The sequence below is a fragment of the Exophiala oligosperma genome (assembly GCF_000835515.1).
Source record: "Exophiala oligosperma strain CBS 72588 unplaced genomic scaffold supercont1.6, whole genome shotgun sequence".
Lineage (NCBI taxonomy): Eukaryota > Fungi > Ascomycota > Eurotiomycetes > Chaetothyriales > Herpotrichiellaceae > Exophiala > Exophiala oligosperma.
In genome coordinates, this window is record NW_015622823.1 from 2,148,596 (window position 1) to 2,162,667 (window position 14,072).

The 14,072-nt window shown below is 51.3% G+C and overlaps 5 protein-coding genes across 5 annotated transcripts; 2 read left to right on the forward strand and 3 right to left on the reverse strand.

Annotated features, from left to right (window-relative positions):
• Positions 1-63: 63 nt before the first annotated feature.
• PV06_07182 (cysteine desulfurase, mitochondrial) lies at positions 64-2,193 on the forward strand. The gene is made up of 2 exons (XM_016408381.1): positions 64-1,326; positions 1,534-2,193. Exons 1-2 carry the CDS (start codon positions 220-222, stop codon positions 1,954-1,956), a joined length of 1,530 nt encoding a protein of 509 aa, XP_016261861.1. The 5' UTR covers positions 64-219; the 3' UTR covers positions 1,957-2,193.
• PV06_07183 (chlorophyll synthesis pathway protein BchC) lies at positions 2,125-3,475 on the reverse strand (the record flags this gene model as incomplete). Its single annotated transcript, XM_016408382.1, has 3 exons — positions 3,404-3,475; positions 3,228-3,350; positions 2,125-3,096 (listed from the first exon to the last, which is right to left on the reverse strand). Exons 1-3 carry the CDS (start codon positions 3,416-3,418, stop codon positions 2,125-2,127), a joined length of 1,110 nt encoding a protein of 369 aa, XP_016261862.1. The 5' UTR covers positions 3,419-3,475.
• A 675-nt stretch (positions 3,476-4,150) lies between these two features.
• PV06_07184 (uncharacterized protein) lies at positions 4,151-6,521 on the forward strand (the record flags this gene model as incomplete). Its single annotated transcript, XM_016408383.1, has 3 exons — positions 4,151-4,218; positions 4,293-4,429; positions 4,502-6,521. The coding sequence occupies 3 exons, from the start codon at positions 4,151-4,153 to the stop codon at positions 6,166-6,168; spliced, it is 1,872 nt and encodes a 623-aa protein (XP_016261863.1). The 3' UTR covers positions 6,169-6,521.
• Positions 6,522-9,973: 3,452 nt separating this feature from the next.
• Positions 9,974-10,600, reverse strand: PV06_07185 (uncharacterized protein; the record flags this gene model as incomplete). Its single annotated transcript, XM_016408384.1, has 1 exon — positions 9,974-10,600. The coding sequence occupies one exon, from the start codon at positions 10,598-10,600 to the stop codon at positions 9,974-9,976; it is 627 nt and encodes a 208-aa protein (XP_016261864.1).
• Positions 10,601-10,659: 59 nt separating this feature from the next.
• Positions 10,660-11,154, reverse strand: PV06_07186 (uncharacterized protein; the record flags this gene model as incomplete). Its single annotated transcript, XM_016408385.1, has 1 exon — positions 10,660-11,154. The coding sequence occupies one exon, from the start codon at positions 11,152-11,154 to the stop codon at positions 10,660-10,662; it is 495 nt and encodes a 164-aa protein (XP_016261865.1).
• Positions 11,155-14,072: the final 2,918 nt, after the last annotated feature.

A 14,072-nucleotide genomic window follows, 5' to 3' on the forward strand; every position in this document is an offset into this window, starting at 1 on the left:
ACTCGGTCTATTGCTGACGCGCCATTGCCCTCGTAGACCGAACATTTTTCTCTTGTCTTATCAGATTAAACCCGCATTTTGCTGCTACTGCTTGCCTCATCCCAATCCTCATTTTCGCCATCCACTCTCCATCATCCATCTCAACTTCTACACACAGCAACGAGCCCTCTTGTCCTTTACATCAACTATAGTCAGCTGGCCTGACATATCAACCTCACAATGTCTGGACCAGCCCTCGCCAGACAGGCTTGCAGAGTCTGCTCTAGACGACCATCAGCAAACATACTCGCTGCGCACCCCAGACCTATCATCGCCGCCCCAAGACTCTACTCTCGCAACTATGTATCCCAGTCCAAGCCATCTCAAGCTCAGGTTGCGGATGTCGAATCCGCTATCAAAGCAGACCAGAAGAAGTTCATTCAAGAGAGTGGCAATCTACCCTCACAAACCAAGGTGCCTGGCACAGGAATTTCAGGGGACACGCTGATGAGCCCTGCTGCGGGCATCCTCAAGCAAGCTACAGTCATGGACCAAGGTTCGCGGCCGATCTACCTTGATGCCCAAGCTACAACCCCTGTGGACCCGCGGGTTCTCGACGCTATGCTTCCTTTCCTGACCGGTCTTTATGGAAACCCTCATTCACGAACACATGCTTATGGATGGGAAAGTGAGAAGGCGGCGGAACAAGCGAGAGAGCATATTGCAAAACTGATTGGCGCTGATCCGAAAGAGATCATCTTCACCAGCGGCGCCACCGAAAGTAACAATATGAGCATCAAAGGTGTGGCGCGATTCTTTGGGAGATCGGGCAAGAAGAAGCACATAATTACCAGTCAGACTGAACACAAATGTGTGCTTGACAGCTGCAGACATTTGCAGGACGAAGGATTCGAAGTCACGTATCTGCCAGTCAATTCGAACGGCTTAATCGAAATGCAGCAATTGGAAGATGCCATCAGACCTGAGACTGCTTTGGTCAGCATCATGACTGTCAACAATGAAATTGGGGTTATTCAACCAGTTGAAGAAATTGGGCAGCTATGCCGGAAGAAGAAGGTGTATTTCCATACCGATGCCGCTCAGGCGGTCGGCAAAATTCCAATCGATGTCAACAAATGGAATGTCGACCTGATGTCCATTTCCAGCCACAAAATCTATGGACCTAAGGGTATTGGAGCCTGTTATGTCAGAAGACGGCCTCGTGTCAGACTCGACCCTATCATCAGCGGTGGTGGTCAAGAGCGAGGTCTTCGGAGCGGAACTCTTGCACCGCACCTTGTGGTTGGCTTTGGTGAAGCTTGCCGAATTGCCAAAGAAGAGATGGAGGTAAGTCAATTATCTTTTCTTACTGTTTTCATTCGAAAATTTTTTCATGATTACATCAATGCTTTAAAGAAACATGCTTGGATTTTCTGAAGTGTTTGACCGCACCTTGATTGTGAAAGCAGGGGTTCTGATTTTTTTCGCACTTTCACCTACCAATATTTACAAGTCCTCTCTTTCGATGAATGGCTAGCTAATTCGCCAATATAGTATGACTCGAAGCGGATCTCCTTTTTGTCAAAACGACTCACTGACGGCTTACTCTCCCTGGAACACACTTCACTCAATGGTGATCCCACTCGGCGCTACCCTGGCTGTGTCAATGTTTCCTTTGCATACGTCGAAGGAGAGTCGTTGTTGATGGCACTGAAGGATATTGCGTTGTCGTCTGGCAGTGCTTGTACTTCTGCATCGCTTGAGCCAAGTTACGTCCTGAGAGCATTGGGCAATAGTGATGAAAGTGCGCACAGCAGTATTCGCTTTGGTATCGGACGATTCACCACGACGAGCGAAATCGATTATGTCCTCAAGGCTGTTCGCGAACGAGTCACTTTCCTGAGAGAATTGAGTCCTCTCTGGGAACTTGTCCAGGAAGGTATTGATTTGAACACGATCGAGTGGAGTCAACATTAGTCCTCACCGACATGTGGAAAGAAAGCAACAATTATGAGGTGCAAGTGTATATCATGGGGATTTCTTGGGCATTTGTAACAGTTATTAGGGGGCCCTCTTGTCCTCTGTACCAGTCTTTACTACCCCAGCCACGGCATTGTCAGTGCAAATGATATGACGAAGCCTCGACTACAAGTGTGCAGTTCTGGTAGGATCCTTGAGTCCGTAGCCTCGAATCATATTCTTGATACCCCGTCCGTGTTTGGTTTCTTCCCACGCGTCGGTCGTTTGTTCAAAGTCGAAAATTTTCGTGATGAGGCTCTTGAGCGGGAATGCACCGCTCTCAAGCACGTCCGTGGCCACGCGGAAGTCTCCAGTGTTGTACCTGAAGGCGCCGTGCATGTGCAACTCCTTTTCGCTCATGGTCACGATGGGGAAGTTGATGACGGGCTTACCGAGACCCGTCTGCACGAAGGATCCTCCCGGGCGAAGGACGTGGATGGCGGTGTTGATGGAACTCTCCGCGCCCGATGCTTCGATGACGGCGTCGGCGCCCAGTCCCAAATCGTTTTCTTCGACGATGCGGGCCGCATTTTGTTCCGCTGATGCGTTCGTGTCCGGCTTGAACGTCGTGACCGACTCGTCGAAGAAGCGTCGTGCAAACTCGAGTTTGTGGTCGAGGATGTCGACGAGGACGAGCTTTTTCGCCCCGAACGTCCTCGCCACGGCGCCACAGACCAACCCGATGGTCCCGGACCCGAAGACCACCACGCTCTGGCCCGGCTTGACGTCGACCATGCGCACCGCGTGGGCGGCCACGGCGAGAGGTTCCGCGAGTACCCCTTCCTGCAGGCCCACGGTCGCGGGGAGCCTGTAGCAAAAGTCGGCCGGGATCTTGTAGTACTTGGTCAGGCAGCCGGGGGTGTCGGGCGGACAGGCGGCGAACTTCATCGACGGGCACAGGTTGTAGACACCCTCTTTGCATCGGGGGCACGCGCGGCATGGCCGGCCCGGCTCGATGGCCACGTTGTCCCCCGGCTTGACGTGTGTGACTGCCTGCCCGACGGCGTGGATGGTGCCGGACGCTTCGTGGCCCATGACCAGTGGGAGCGTCTCGGAGACATATTTACCGTTGATGCCTCCGTGGTTCCAGAAATGGACCTAGGGCGGGGGTAGACATGTGTGAGTGCGTGTGTGTTGAGTGTGGTGAGTTGTGAAACCCGTGCGGGTCATGATGTTTGATGCGTGGGATCGTAGGATCCAGGCAAAAGGGTTGGTTGTATCTCACTCACATCACTTCCACAGACGCCTACATACTTGATCCTCACAATCGCATCTGTCGGTTCGGTGATGGTGGGTTCAGGAGTGTCTTCAATGCGAGCTTCGCCTGGTCCGTACAGAAAGACCGAGGGATTCTGGAATAAGGTAGTGTCAACATGTTTCCGGAAAATCCATCGGTTATGCCTACACTTGACGATGTCATTGTGTCGATGTTAAACTCTCTCGATGCCACTCAATCAGGAGGTCTCGTCGAGTGAGAATGATCACGAGAAAGCTCCGGTCCCAAGGTCGTTCTCTTGAGAAGATGAGGATGAGACATGATTCCAGACACTTTGTATCACACAATGTTGTTTTATATCGTGTTGCTAACACAAGGCGCCCACTGCGTCTTATGATCAACAGGCTGCATATGAGGATGCGGGCCAAGTCATGACCATCGGTGTCGATTGGCCTGTCAGTGAACTGTTCTATGCAATGGATCATCACACACATCCACGATCTTTGCAGTAGTTGGTAGTTGCGGGGAGATTTCCCCTTTAGGGATTTTGTCGGGCCAAGTTTCGCCGTTACATCTGAATTTTCCCGCTGATATACGGCACGACCAGTCGACTACCACCACCACCACTGTCTCTTCTGCCACGAAATACTTCGTCACAACTACCCTAACCCCGTCTCCCTCCTTTCTTACTATCGATTGACTTAGTCCAAAGCTATCAGAAATACGCGTACGCCTCTATCTAATCCACTACGGTATTGTCGACGATTCTAGAAATACTTCCGGCCCCATTCCATTGAGTTATATGGGGTACTCCACGTTGATGATGATATCTCCATGAGAAACACTCGATAAGAATACATGTGATATCGAGATCTATCTGCTCCTTGGAGAATTGAGATATTTGCCAGTTTAGAACACGACGGGTTCCGCCCAGCCATGGAAAGTCCTTCGCCAGACAACTCTGAAACAGACCGGAAGAGTGCAACAGTGTGTCTTTTGTGCAGGTAAGAGACAATCCCCGATATTGTGGGAGGAGTGTCTTCTTGCGTAAGAAACGATGTTAAAGGTGTCTCGTTAGACAACGAAAGACGAAATGCGATCGCATCCTGCCCAGATGTGGGTTCTGTGTCAAGGCAAGAGTAGAGTGCCAATATGCGACGAGAAAGAAACGAGGTCTCCGGGCTGGCTATGTGTCTCAACTCGAGACTAGAATAGGTATGTCGTTGTTGATCTTGAATCTTCTGGGGGTTATGGTGTGTTCTTGGACATCCGACTGATTCGTACCAGACTCACTTGAAGAACAACTCGCTAGCATCAAACAGCAGCGAGAACAACAACAGCGGCCGCCCTCACTCGAATTCGCCGTAGCAGCCATGCCGGTATCGACGCCAACCCTGACGCCGACACCGATACAAGTGCCACCACTCGCCACACCGACACCAGATGCAACGCACATGACACCCACGTTGGCATCGCAACATCCACCATTTGCATCCCCGGCCGTTTCGATCTCTAGCACGATCCAACATCAACTGTACAAACACAGTGACTCTGACGCCGCGGTGGCTGACCTTTCCACCTTTCCACACGAGTACATGCACACTCTTGTGGACCTTTGGTTCAAAGAGAGCCAACCTTGGGTTCCGATCCTGAGTCGGAACTACATACAAGCGGCACTCGAAGACCTACCTCACCCACTGACGTACATCCCCGACGTGGTCTTGAAGGCCGTGATAGCCCTCCAGGTCAACTACTCCAGTCAAGCCATCTGTCTGGGTTACCACGGCCGACTCCGACTCTCGCAGTACCTACGCTCACAGGTGATCAACGAAGCGTTCTCCAAACCGTCACTCACCTCGCTCCAGGCCCTCCTGATCATCGCCATTCTCGACTACGGAAGCGACAACATTCCCAGCACGTTCTCGCTGCTTTCCGTGTGCAGACGCATGTGCGAAAACATCGGCCTGTTCCGCAAACTGCTCAACCAGATGGCCATGCAGTCGCCGGCCCAGATAGGACCGCCCGCGGTGGGGTCGAACACGGGCGACGAGTTGGCCATCCCCTTGACGTGGGCGTCGCTCGCGCTCGACGCCGTGTCGACGCTGGGGATCTCGTGGCGCGACGTGTCGGCCGCCTTGGTCGACCACCTGGCCAGCGTGGCGTCCGTGTCCACGCCGGACCTGCGGGACAGTTTCAGGACGCACACTCACCTGTGCGCCATCGGACTGCAACCCCTGCACGCCTTCATCCACGAGCACGAGAAGGGCATGTACGACGGACGCGTGGCCGACGCGTACGCCACGTGCGACGACATCTACAACAACCTGATGACCTACGTGCGGAGTCACCAGAACAGCACGCACTACACGCTCCTCGCGGACGGCGTGATCGACTTTGACCCGAACCTCGTGTTGACCGTGATACTGGCCCACTCGAGCGTGGTCCTGGCCTACTCTCGTCTCGTCGAGTTCCACGGCGGTGACGATCCGGGGGCCGCCGCCGACGCGGGGGTGCCACTCCGCCGGTGTCTCCAGGCGTGCGAGGGCATCGTCGTCGCGCTGAGAAGCATCTCGGACGCCGACGCCGAGTTGAGTTCACCCCTCCTGGTCGGCGTCTTGTTCTGCGCGGCGAGGTTCAAACTCATCGCCTACCGGGCCATGGACACGAGCCGGGAGCCAATGTTCGACTGGCTCATGCATTCGATCAACATGTGCGGCAGACGTTGGGCGGTGGCGAGGAGGCACGACATCGTGCTGCGTGCCGCCATTGTGGAACTGGATTGGGCATCGGCGACGGCGAACACGGGTACCCAGAGCATCATACCGGCGCAGGTCCCCTCCAATTTTTGGGATATCAAAAGAACCCACTTGGACATTTCGGAGGAATTGAAGGAGTGGGTAGATGGGTATAAGCATGCATTGTACGTCGGGGCATTGAATGGACCTTATGCTTGAGTCCGTATCTCTCCGGAGAGCGTTTGGGAGCGTCGGTGTTTGTGTGAGTGTGTGTCACAGCGCGCATGGGTATGGGTGTATTATGGGTATGGAGTAAACAATGGACAATTCAGGATATGCATTGGGCGTCAGCAAGGGAGGGTAAGGACGGAGAGGGCGAAGTTTGGGGGGATCAAGGGGCATGCTCGAAGCCGGCATTGTACGAGCTGTACGGGAGACTTCTCACAGAGAGAGAATAGGGGAAAAAAATTCGGCAGTACTTGTGAGATGATTGACGAGCTTGTGCTTCACACAGACACTCAGGAGCTATTGGGCTCCCATTCCGAACTTGGCTGACCTTAATACGAAAGGAGTATCAAAGTGCCGTACTTGGGTTTCTTTGGGTGACTTTGGGTGCGAGTACGATGAGTGCTTCCAGGTAACACAATGCATTCATTCCGTCCTCCTCCGAAGAATCCCTCAGTCTCTGGTCAGTGATCAGCGAGTCCGTGGGCCGGGTGTTTTGTCCGTGGACTGTGAGAATCACTGCATCAGACGATAGACACGCCACTAGCACTGTAGCATGAGCAGCAGCGACAACAACTATCAACTATCGTCATGATCACCAGTCACGAATACCCGTGATCCTTGGGAGCAGATGGTCTTTCAAACGTCTAGACTCTTCTCTTTCTTTTCCTTTCTGGTGTTCCATCCCGTTCGAGACTCGGTTAGATCCCGCGAGACAACGTGGTTTTTGTACGTACAATTTAGTCGTGTAGGAAGTGGTGTGTGGTGTGGCTGTCACAGAGACCCAACAGATCTAGCAACGCAGTCGACCACACCTCGCTTGGGGGGTTTTTGGGTCTGTACCGTCCCTAGTGCAGGTAAACACTAGGTGTTATTATCATCGAGTGACATTTTTCTTCGTCGTTTGATGTCGGTGCTTTCAGTTCTACTAGCCACAAAGAGACAGTGTGTCGGTCTTCCCGCACTCGTACTTGTCCCGGATTTGTAGTCAGTCAGTCTCTTGTCCAGTACAGGTCTAGTGTTTCTTATAAAGTCCCGAATTCGGCGGCAGACAGGCTGTAAACGAGAAGAAACAAGAAGAGCCGGACCCATGATGCCAAGTGGACTATTTGCTTGTGACTGTCGATGGACCCTGCGGAGTATTCCACGAGTATGGAGTGGCTTTTGTACCATACAATGTTGTATTTGACTTGGCAAACGTGTCCTGGAGGTTGTGTCATTACTTCGGTAGGTGGTCAGATACTGTACCTGTGGGCAGTCCAGCCGCATTCATTGATTGTTTTGTACGGTGTTGGTGTTCGGTATTCTGTTCCGTTCCTTCGCACTACTCCATGCACAAACAGTCCAGAACCATCTTCTCACGAGAACAAGCAAGACCATGTACGGTGTAGAAAGGTGCATTGACCCCTTTTGGGGCCAATTGAGGCTCAAGTGGGCGCACAGGGCAACAACAACAACAGCAACAGTTTTTGGTCGGTCGTTCAAGCCACTAGTTCGACCGGTTGGCAGCAGATGGCGCATCCGGTAGTTTGTCGTCTCACTGGTGCGGCTCTGCTCTGTGGAGCAAATGGTTGGGTACGTCGACGATCTGTGCGTCCTTTTTCGTACTGGCGACTTCACATCCTCAGAGATTCGCAATGAAAAACTTTGGAGGTGAACTTCCCCCATCGACATCCCTGCTAAACCCGTTGCCAAGGGTGGGAACTTGCCATTGAAAAATCCAATTGATTGTTTTTGGGTTTTCCCCCCCGGGAGGACAACAAACCCTCATCCGGTAATCAAGGCAACACAACAAACACCCCGAAAACGGTCACTTTTTGTGGACCGTGGCTTTTTTTGTGTTTGGGGAGGCGAAGTGCCCGAAGCCGTTGTCAATCCGGAGTACGAGAGAACAGAGAGTTTGTCAACGGTTGTGGCGGCAGCCACTGACACGGGTGTCCTCGTATTGTTGAAAAGTCACTGACAACCACAGATCATCGTTGTGAACAGAGAGCATAGGACAGGCATAAATAATAGTCGTCAAATCGATATAGCTCAAACATTATCTATCTGTCAACATTTACTATTACCACAGGAACTCGTTAGAACGATACTCCATCCTCAGCCTCAGTAATCCCTTGCATTATTATTGTACCCATACTCCTTACAAAAAGGACTCCACCGCCGCACTGTACAGTATGATCCTACATCACCACAACCACAACCACTCCCCCTCCTCCTCCTCCTCCTCCTCCTCCTCCTCCTCCTCCTCTTCTTCTTCCTCCGCCCCATTCCGCTCCCCAAAAGAGGCTTCACGGGTGGAGGGAAGTCAAAGATCCGTACTTATATTGGAGAAATTTCCACAATTATAGACAAACTGTATCCACGACCAAAAAAGTAAAATGGTACTCCGTATGCGCTATCGTATTGGCAATGGTCTTAAATCCCCTAGGTACTTAATCAAGGACATTCTATGACGAGCACATATATAGTACGGAGTAGTGTATTGTAGTACCGTACAACAAGATTCTAGCGGTTCATGATTTTCGGTGTTAGGTGTTCGTCCGTATCTGACCTGACCTGACCTAACCTGACCTGCTGCCAGACAGGGGGGGATCACGTTTTGTCTTTCATTCGGTTCTCGTATTCTCATTCTGCACGGAGGGGAATTTTTTTTTCACCATACGGAGTACGACTATTGTGCACACACACACACACGAGGGAACGGTCCATCACTTCCAGACCACAAATCCCCGTTAGCGAGTATCCGTAGCGAGTTTATCTCTCGGAGCACAGACTTGGACTGGTCACTGCACTTTGCACCACTACGACCCAAATGGCAAACCAATTGGGAAAGAAGGGGAAGAAAGGCGGCCATGAAGGAATCATGCAAGTCCCGGTGTGTGTCCGAGCGTCTTCGGTTCTCTTCGTCTTGTCAGTCGCTCCGTGGAAGTGCTGCTGTGCGTCGACAGGCCCAAGTGTGTGAACCCGTGGTAGAACTGCAAAAGGTGTGGAACCGAAGACTGCCGATGCGAGTCTCAGTACTGAGTACCAGAGATCAAAAGGAAACAAAAATGGATTGTCGAAAAAGTGGTTCTCTGCCTGCGAACATGGAATAGGCTCGAATGTATTGTAGATGTGAACAAGTGTAACGAGTATTGGTAGAGGATACTTCAAATCGGTCATGCTGTTGACATCGATACGAAAAGAAAGGAGAGGCAATTCGTAGCGAGAAACTCTCATTGGTGATTTTCACTTTTCCAGACTTTTGTATAGACAGCAGACAGACGACTCTGTCCCTTTACTCATTGCGTGCATCAAGTCACCTCAATAGTCAACACACTGACAATGTTGATCATGATGGAAATATGACGTTTTGAAAATCTTTTGTATCTTGTGTCGTACATCAATCTCATCAGAGGCACCATCATCCAGTCCACGACCTAGTTGCTCGTCACACCGTCCGATCAATCTTTCCAGACTCTCACACATCAAGACAGGTGTCAAAAAGATGATCCACTGCATGCACACACTGACAGTAAGGAGTGTGTTACAGTAAATCAGGATAGCTCGTAGGAAACCATGGCAACAAGGACTTGTCAATTTAATCTCTTGAATCTTTTCTTTTTTCTTCTTCATCTAAAAACATCTAGGTTCTAGCTATAGATGGCCAGTTTCTACCTGGAACAAATGCCTTCTTATACAGACTCTCTCGCCATATGAAAAACACCTGGTATCATGGATCCCAAAACAAGAACGCCCTTTTGGTGGAAACACCCTGATATCGAGTTCATTCAGTCATTCTTCCAGGAGCACTACTCTAGTCGTACGACCAGACCATGTTCTCCGGGAGATTGTCCAATAGTTTAAAGTCGACACCGTGTTGTCTCGTGCAGACGGCGATGACATCAAACTCGGAGACGAGCTCGGTCGGGGTGAATGCGTCATCCTCGAGCTTTTCCATCCACGAAACGGTCTCTTGAGGCACGAGAGGGTCGTAGAAGGCCAGACGATCGCAGCCCAAGTTCTTGAGCTCACTGGCAAAGTCAAGACCAGGCGAGTGTGAGAGCACGGACTGGCCCGGCTTGAAACCCACGCCGATCACCAGGACCCTGGGGTGGAGGTCCGGCGTCGAGGCAAATTTTGTCGACGAGCAATGTTCGTGCATCTCTCGAGCTAGCTTGGCCGGGCGGTTTCTCATCAGCTTGGTCGAGTGTTCCAGGATGGGCAGATCGGGGCATGTCTGGAGCAGGTAGGAAGGGTTGACGGGGATGCAGTGACCACCGACTCCTAGACCGGGACGGAAGACCTGGAAGCCATAGGGTTTGGTGGCGGCGGCGTCGATGACCTCGTTGGGGTCCAGACCCAGCGTGCGGCAAGCGTCGCTGACTTCATTGACGTAGGCAATGTTGATCATTCGATAACAGTTCTCGAACAATTTGGTCATCTCTGCAACCTCGGGCACCGTCACGGGCACCACATGGTTGTAGACGGACGAGTAGAGTCTCATGATGATGCGAGCGACTGTGGTGTGAGGCCCGAGATGACCTTGGGAATGTCGTGGGGTGCCGGGAACGTGCGTCCTGGGTCGACACGCTCTGGAGACATGCCGCAGTTGAAGAGATGCTGGACGGCGGAGAAGAGTTGGCGAGTGGTGCCGACCGAGACGGTGCTCTCGATGACAATCGTGCTGCCAGTCTTTGCGTGCCGGAAGACGGTCGACAATGCGGACTTGATGTAAGACATGTCGACCGAGTGGTCGGGCTTCATGAGTGTCGGCACCGAGATGAGGAAGTGTTCGGCTTGGCCGAGCATCGACTCCTCCGAGGTGAGGGTGATGTTCTTGTCGCCACCATACTCTGAGCGCAAGTACTTCATGCGAGACTCCGAAATGTCGAAGCCAATGGTGGGGTGGGCAGAGCTGAACTCGCGGAGGAGGGACTCTCCAACATAGCCAACGCCAACGATGGCGACTTTGCCGGTCTTGTATGAGATGGTCATGGTGTTCGACGTGGAGGGAAAAGAGACAATAGCAAATAGGGCTATGACAAGACAAAGGGGGTCAAGCAAGATATGGCAGTCACGGTCAGAATACACGAAAGAATCAGGCTGGTGATTTTCGTGAGAGTGTTTCAAAGACTCACGGTTTTCAAGGCCTCTTTATACACATTCATAACCATCCTTTGCAACTCGCGAGAAGACGGGATTTCCTGTTTGCAATCGTTGAGAAAGGCTTCATTTTTTTTCAACCAAACTATTGTCTTCATTATTGGCCAGCCTGGAGAGTCTGGATCGTTCGCGGGCGAGACGGATGCTCTCCAAAGGAACTTTTCGGATCCTCGACCCAAGAGCATTCGATAAAGTCAAACCTTGCAATGCTAAGCGAGCAAGTGCTATTGAGTAGTGGATGTCATTGAGTGCCTCATTGAAAGAGTCGAGACCACTGGCCATCAGAATATCCACGTGGTGCTCTCGAATCGATAGAATATTCGGGAGATGGAAAGGCATATCGGGCATAGCTCGACCTCCTGTAGCATGATCTGAAGCGGGACCTCGATCTGAAAAAAGAAACTTTACAAGAGGAATCTCGAGAGCTTCGACCTCGACCAAAGGCAATCCGAGCCTAGAGCGGTGGATGAGAAACGGATGATAGTGCATAACCCATTGTCATAGAGCAGTAACACAAGGTGGTTCGATAGTATGAAGCTAGTCGTCAGACTGCGACGATAAAGACCGGCTCTGGTTGCTGGATGCGAGCAGGCCCAAGCCCAATGCTCTGTCAGACAGCACGGGTTGGCCCCTGACGGATGTCCTCTGTCGTGAAACTGGTGCCCCTTATCGCGAAAACTTGCACCATGAGGCTCTTCGACAATGACTGAGAGCTAACCGTACATGGAAAATCGTTGTACGCGATACTTCTTGTGATATACTATCGACGCACATACCATGTTGTTGCACGGACCGACAACGGCTGTCCTCCGCGTGGCGAAAAGATCTGACACCAATAAACACGAGGACTCCACAATTGCACAGACCGTCGTTTATTCCGGTGCGAACTGTTATGAAGTCAGGTCTGCTCTCCTCGACCTACACAGACCGAATGGAAGTTTTCCAACAGTTCGAGAAACTGCCGATCTCCCGCACTTTTCGTATTCAGATCGGTCTCCAAATACCTAGACTGATGCCGAGCAAATGGTCCAAAGAGATCGAAAATTCGACAGGCTTCGTTTGTACCAGGGCTTCGGTTTCGATGACATAGGCAGGATATTGTAGACAAGCTGCTTTGATCTTTGACTCGGACCCGCGTCATACCAACATCATACTGTTCGTAATGATCTGCTGAAACTATTCCCAGACATCATAGAGGACGTCAAGTGACAAGCTCGGAGCATCTCATGATGAATCAATGCCTAACCAGCATAAACTATACCCGTGTCAAAAGTCTCAGGCCACTGACACAAGAGGCGCTTTCCACTCAGTATCATGTCCTGGAGGGAACGGAGGTACCACCTGTCCAGGCTCTAGGCACAGAAAACACGGCATTGGAAAGTGTTGAAGTGGTAAGTGCGCGGGGAGCCAAGACTCCACGAGTCTGTATGAGGATGTTGTTCCTGCCAAAGCGCCTCGCTTAGTGTGTAATAGGAAGTGCTGTATAGACCATGCAGCCGCTCTTGTGCCCCAAACAGTGCCGAAGGCATCCAGGCCGGTTGACAATCTGGGTCTAGCAATGTGTCGCTTCGCCCAAATCGAGTGAGGGCGAGTGAATTGACAGCGAATACTTACAACCTGTCGGAATTCAACCCCGGCCACGCTTGTCGCGATGCCTAGTTCATACACACCTTGTCAATGATTTGAGACTGGTCTTGTCAGATGCAAAAGAAAAAGCACTGAAAAGCTCGTCCTTGTTTCCAAACGCGGTGAAAGGTTCATTGACTTGACCGGTACATGCTGAGCATTTATCCTACCGAAGGACTTGCCGCGGCCAGCTCCGAACAATGTAGACCTCAAGCAGGTGCGAGTCGTATTGCTTCAAGCATTGTTACGAGTTAAACTCACCTTGCTGTCGTTTGTTTGCTGCAACGATTCAACAACAACAACATTGGCAAAAAGGTCGGAAATTAAATTTTCGTGCTGAAGCGCGAATAAGCATGTCGCCGCTTTTACAGGTCACGTTACCCCCTTGCACCTCGACCTTTCACCAAAAGTTCGTCGGCTTCATCTCACACAACCAAAGTGTACTTTGTTCAATATCATGGAGTCATCCAACGCGAAGTCAGGATTGGAACTCTCTATTGGGATGCACTTGTTCATTAGTCTGACCAACTCACCTGACTAGAACATGTCGAAGAATAGCACGGTTGCCCACTAACCTGAACAGGATCCTTGGAGGGATCCAGACTTCCGGCCAAGACTCGAGGCATACAACACACCATCGTTTATCAGAGACTCCGAGTTGTTTAACACTCGTCCTGGTCATCAACAGCAAAACAATCCTCGCTTACTGACAGTTGATGGGGAGGGTGGTTCTTTTGGTAGAGCGGCCCTCGCCGAAAACTTTGGATGTGTCTATCTAGATTTGCCTCAGCTTAAATCTTGTCTGCCCCAGGTTTCCTCTTCCTCCAAAGTCTTCTGCAAGTATGAATGTAGCTGGTCGAGCTTGCTACTTGTGTCTACGCACGAAGTATTGTGCAATTCGCCATCGACTCAGAAGTCGTTCTTGGTTCCTGTAGGTTCCATGGGTCATAATGAAGTATTCGTGCTGTCAAGTCCTATCATAGATTTCTTGAGTACTTGGACCACATATGTTAGACAAATGCGAATAGTACTGCGTGGCTTTTAACACTCGGCCCCCAGTCTCAGGAAGGGTGAAGGAGGCTTTTAACAAAAACTAGGGGTTTGTCCGTGAAAAGGCCAAAGCG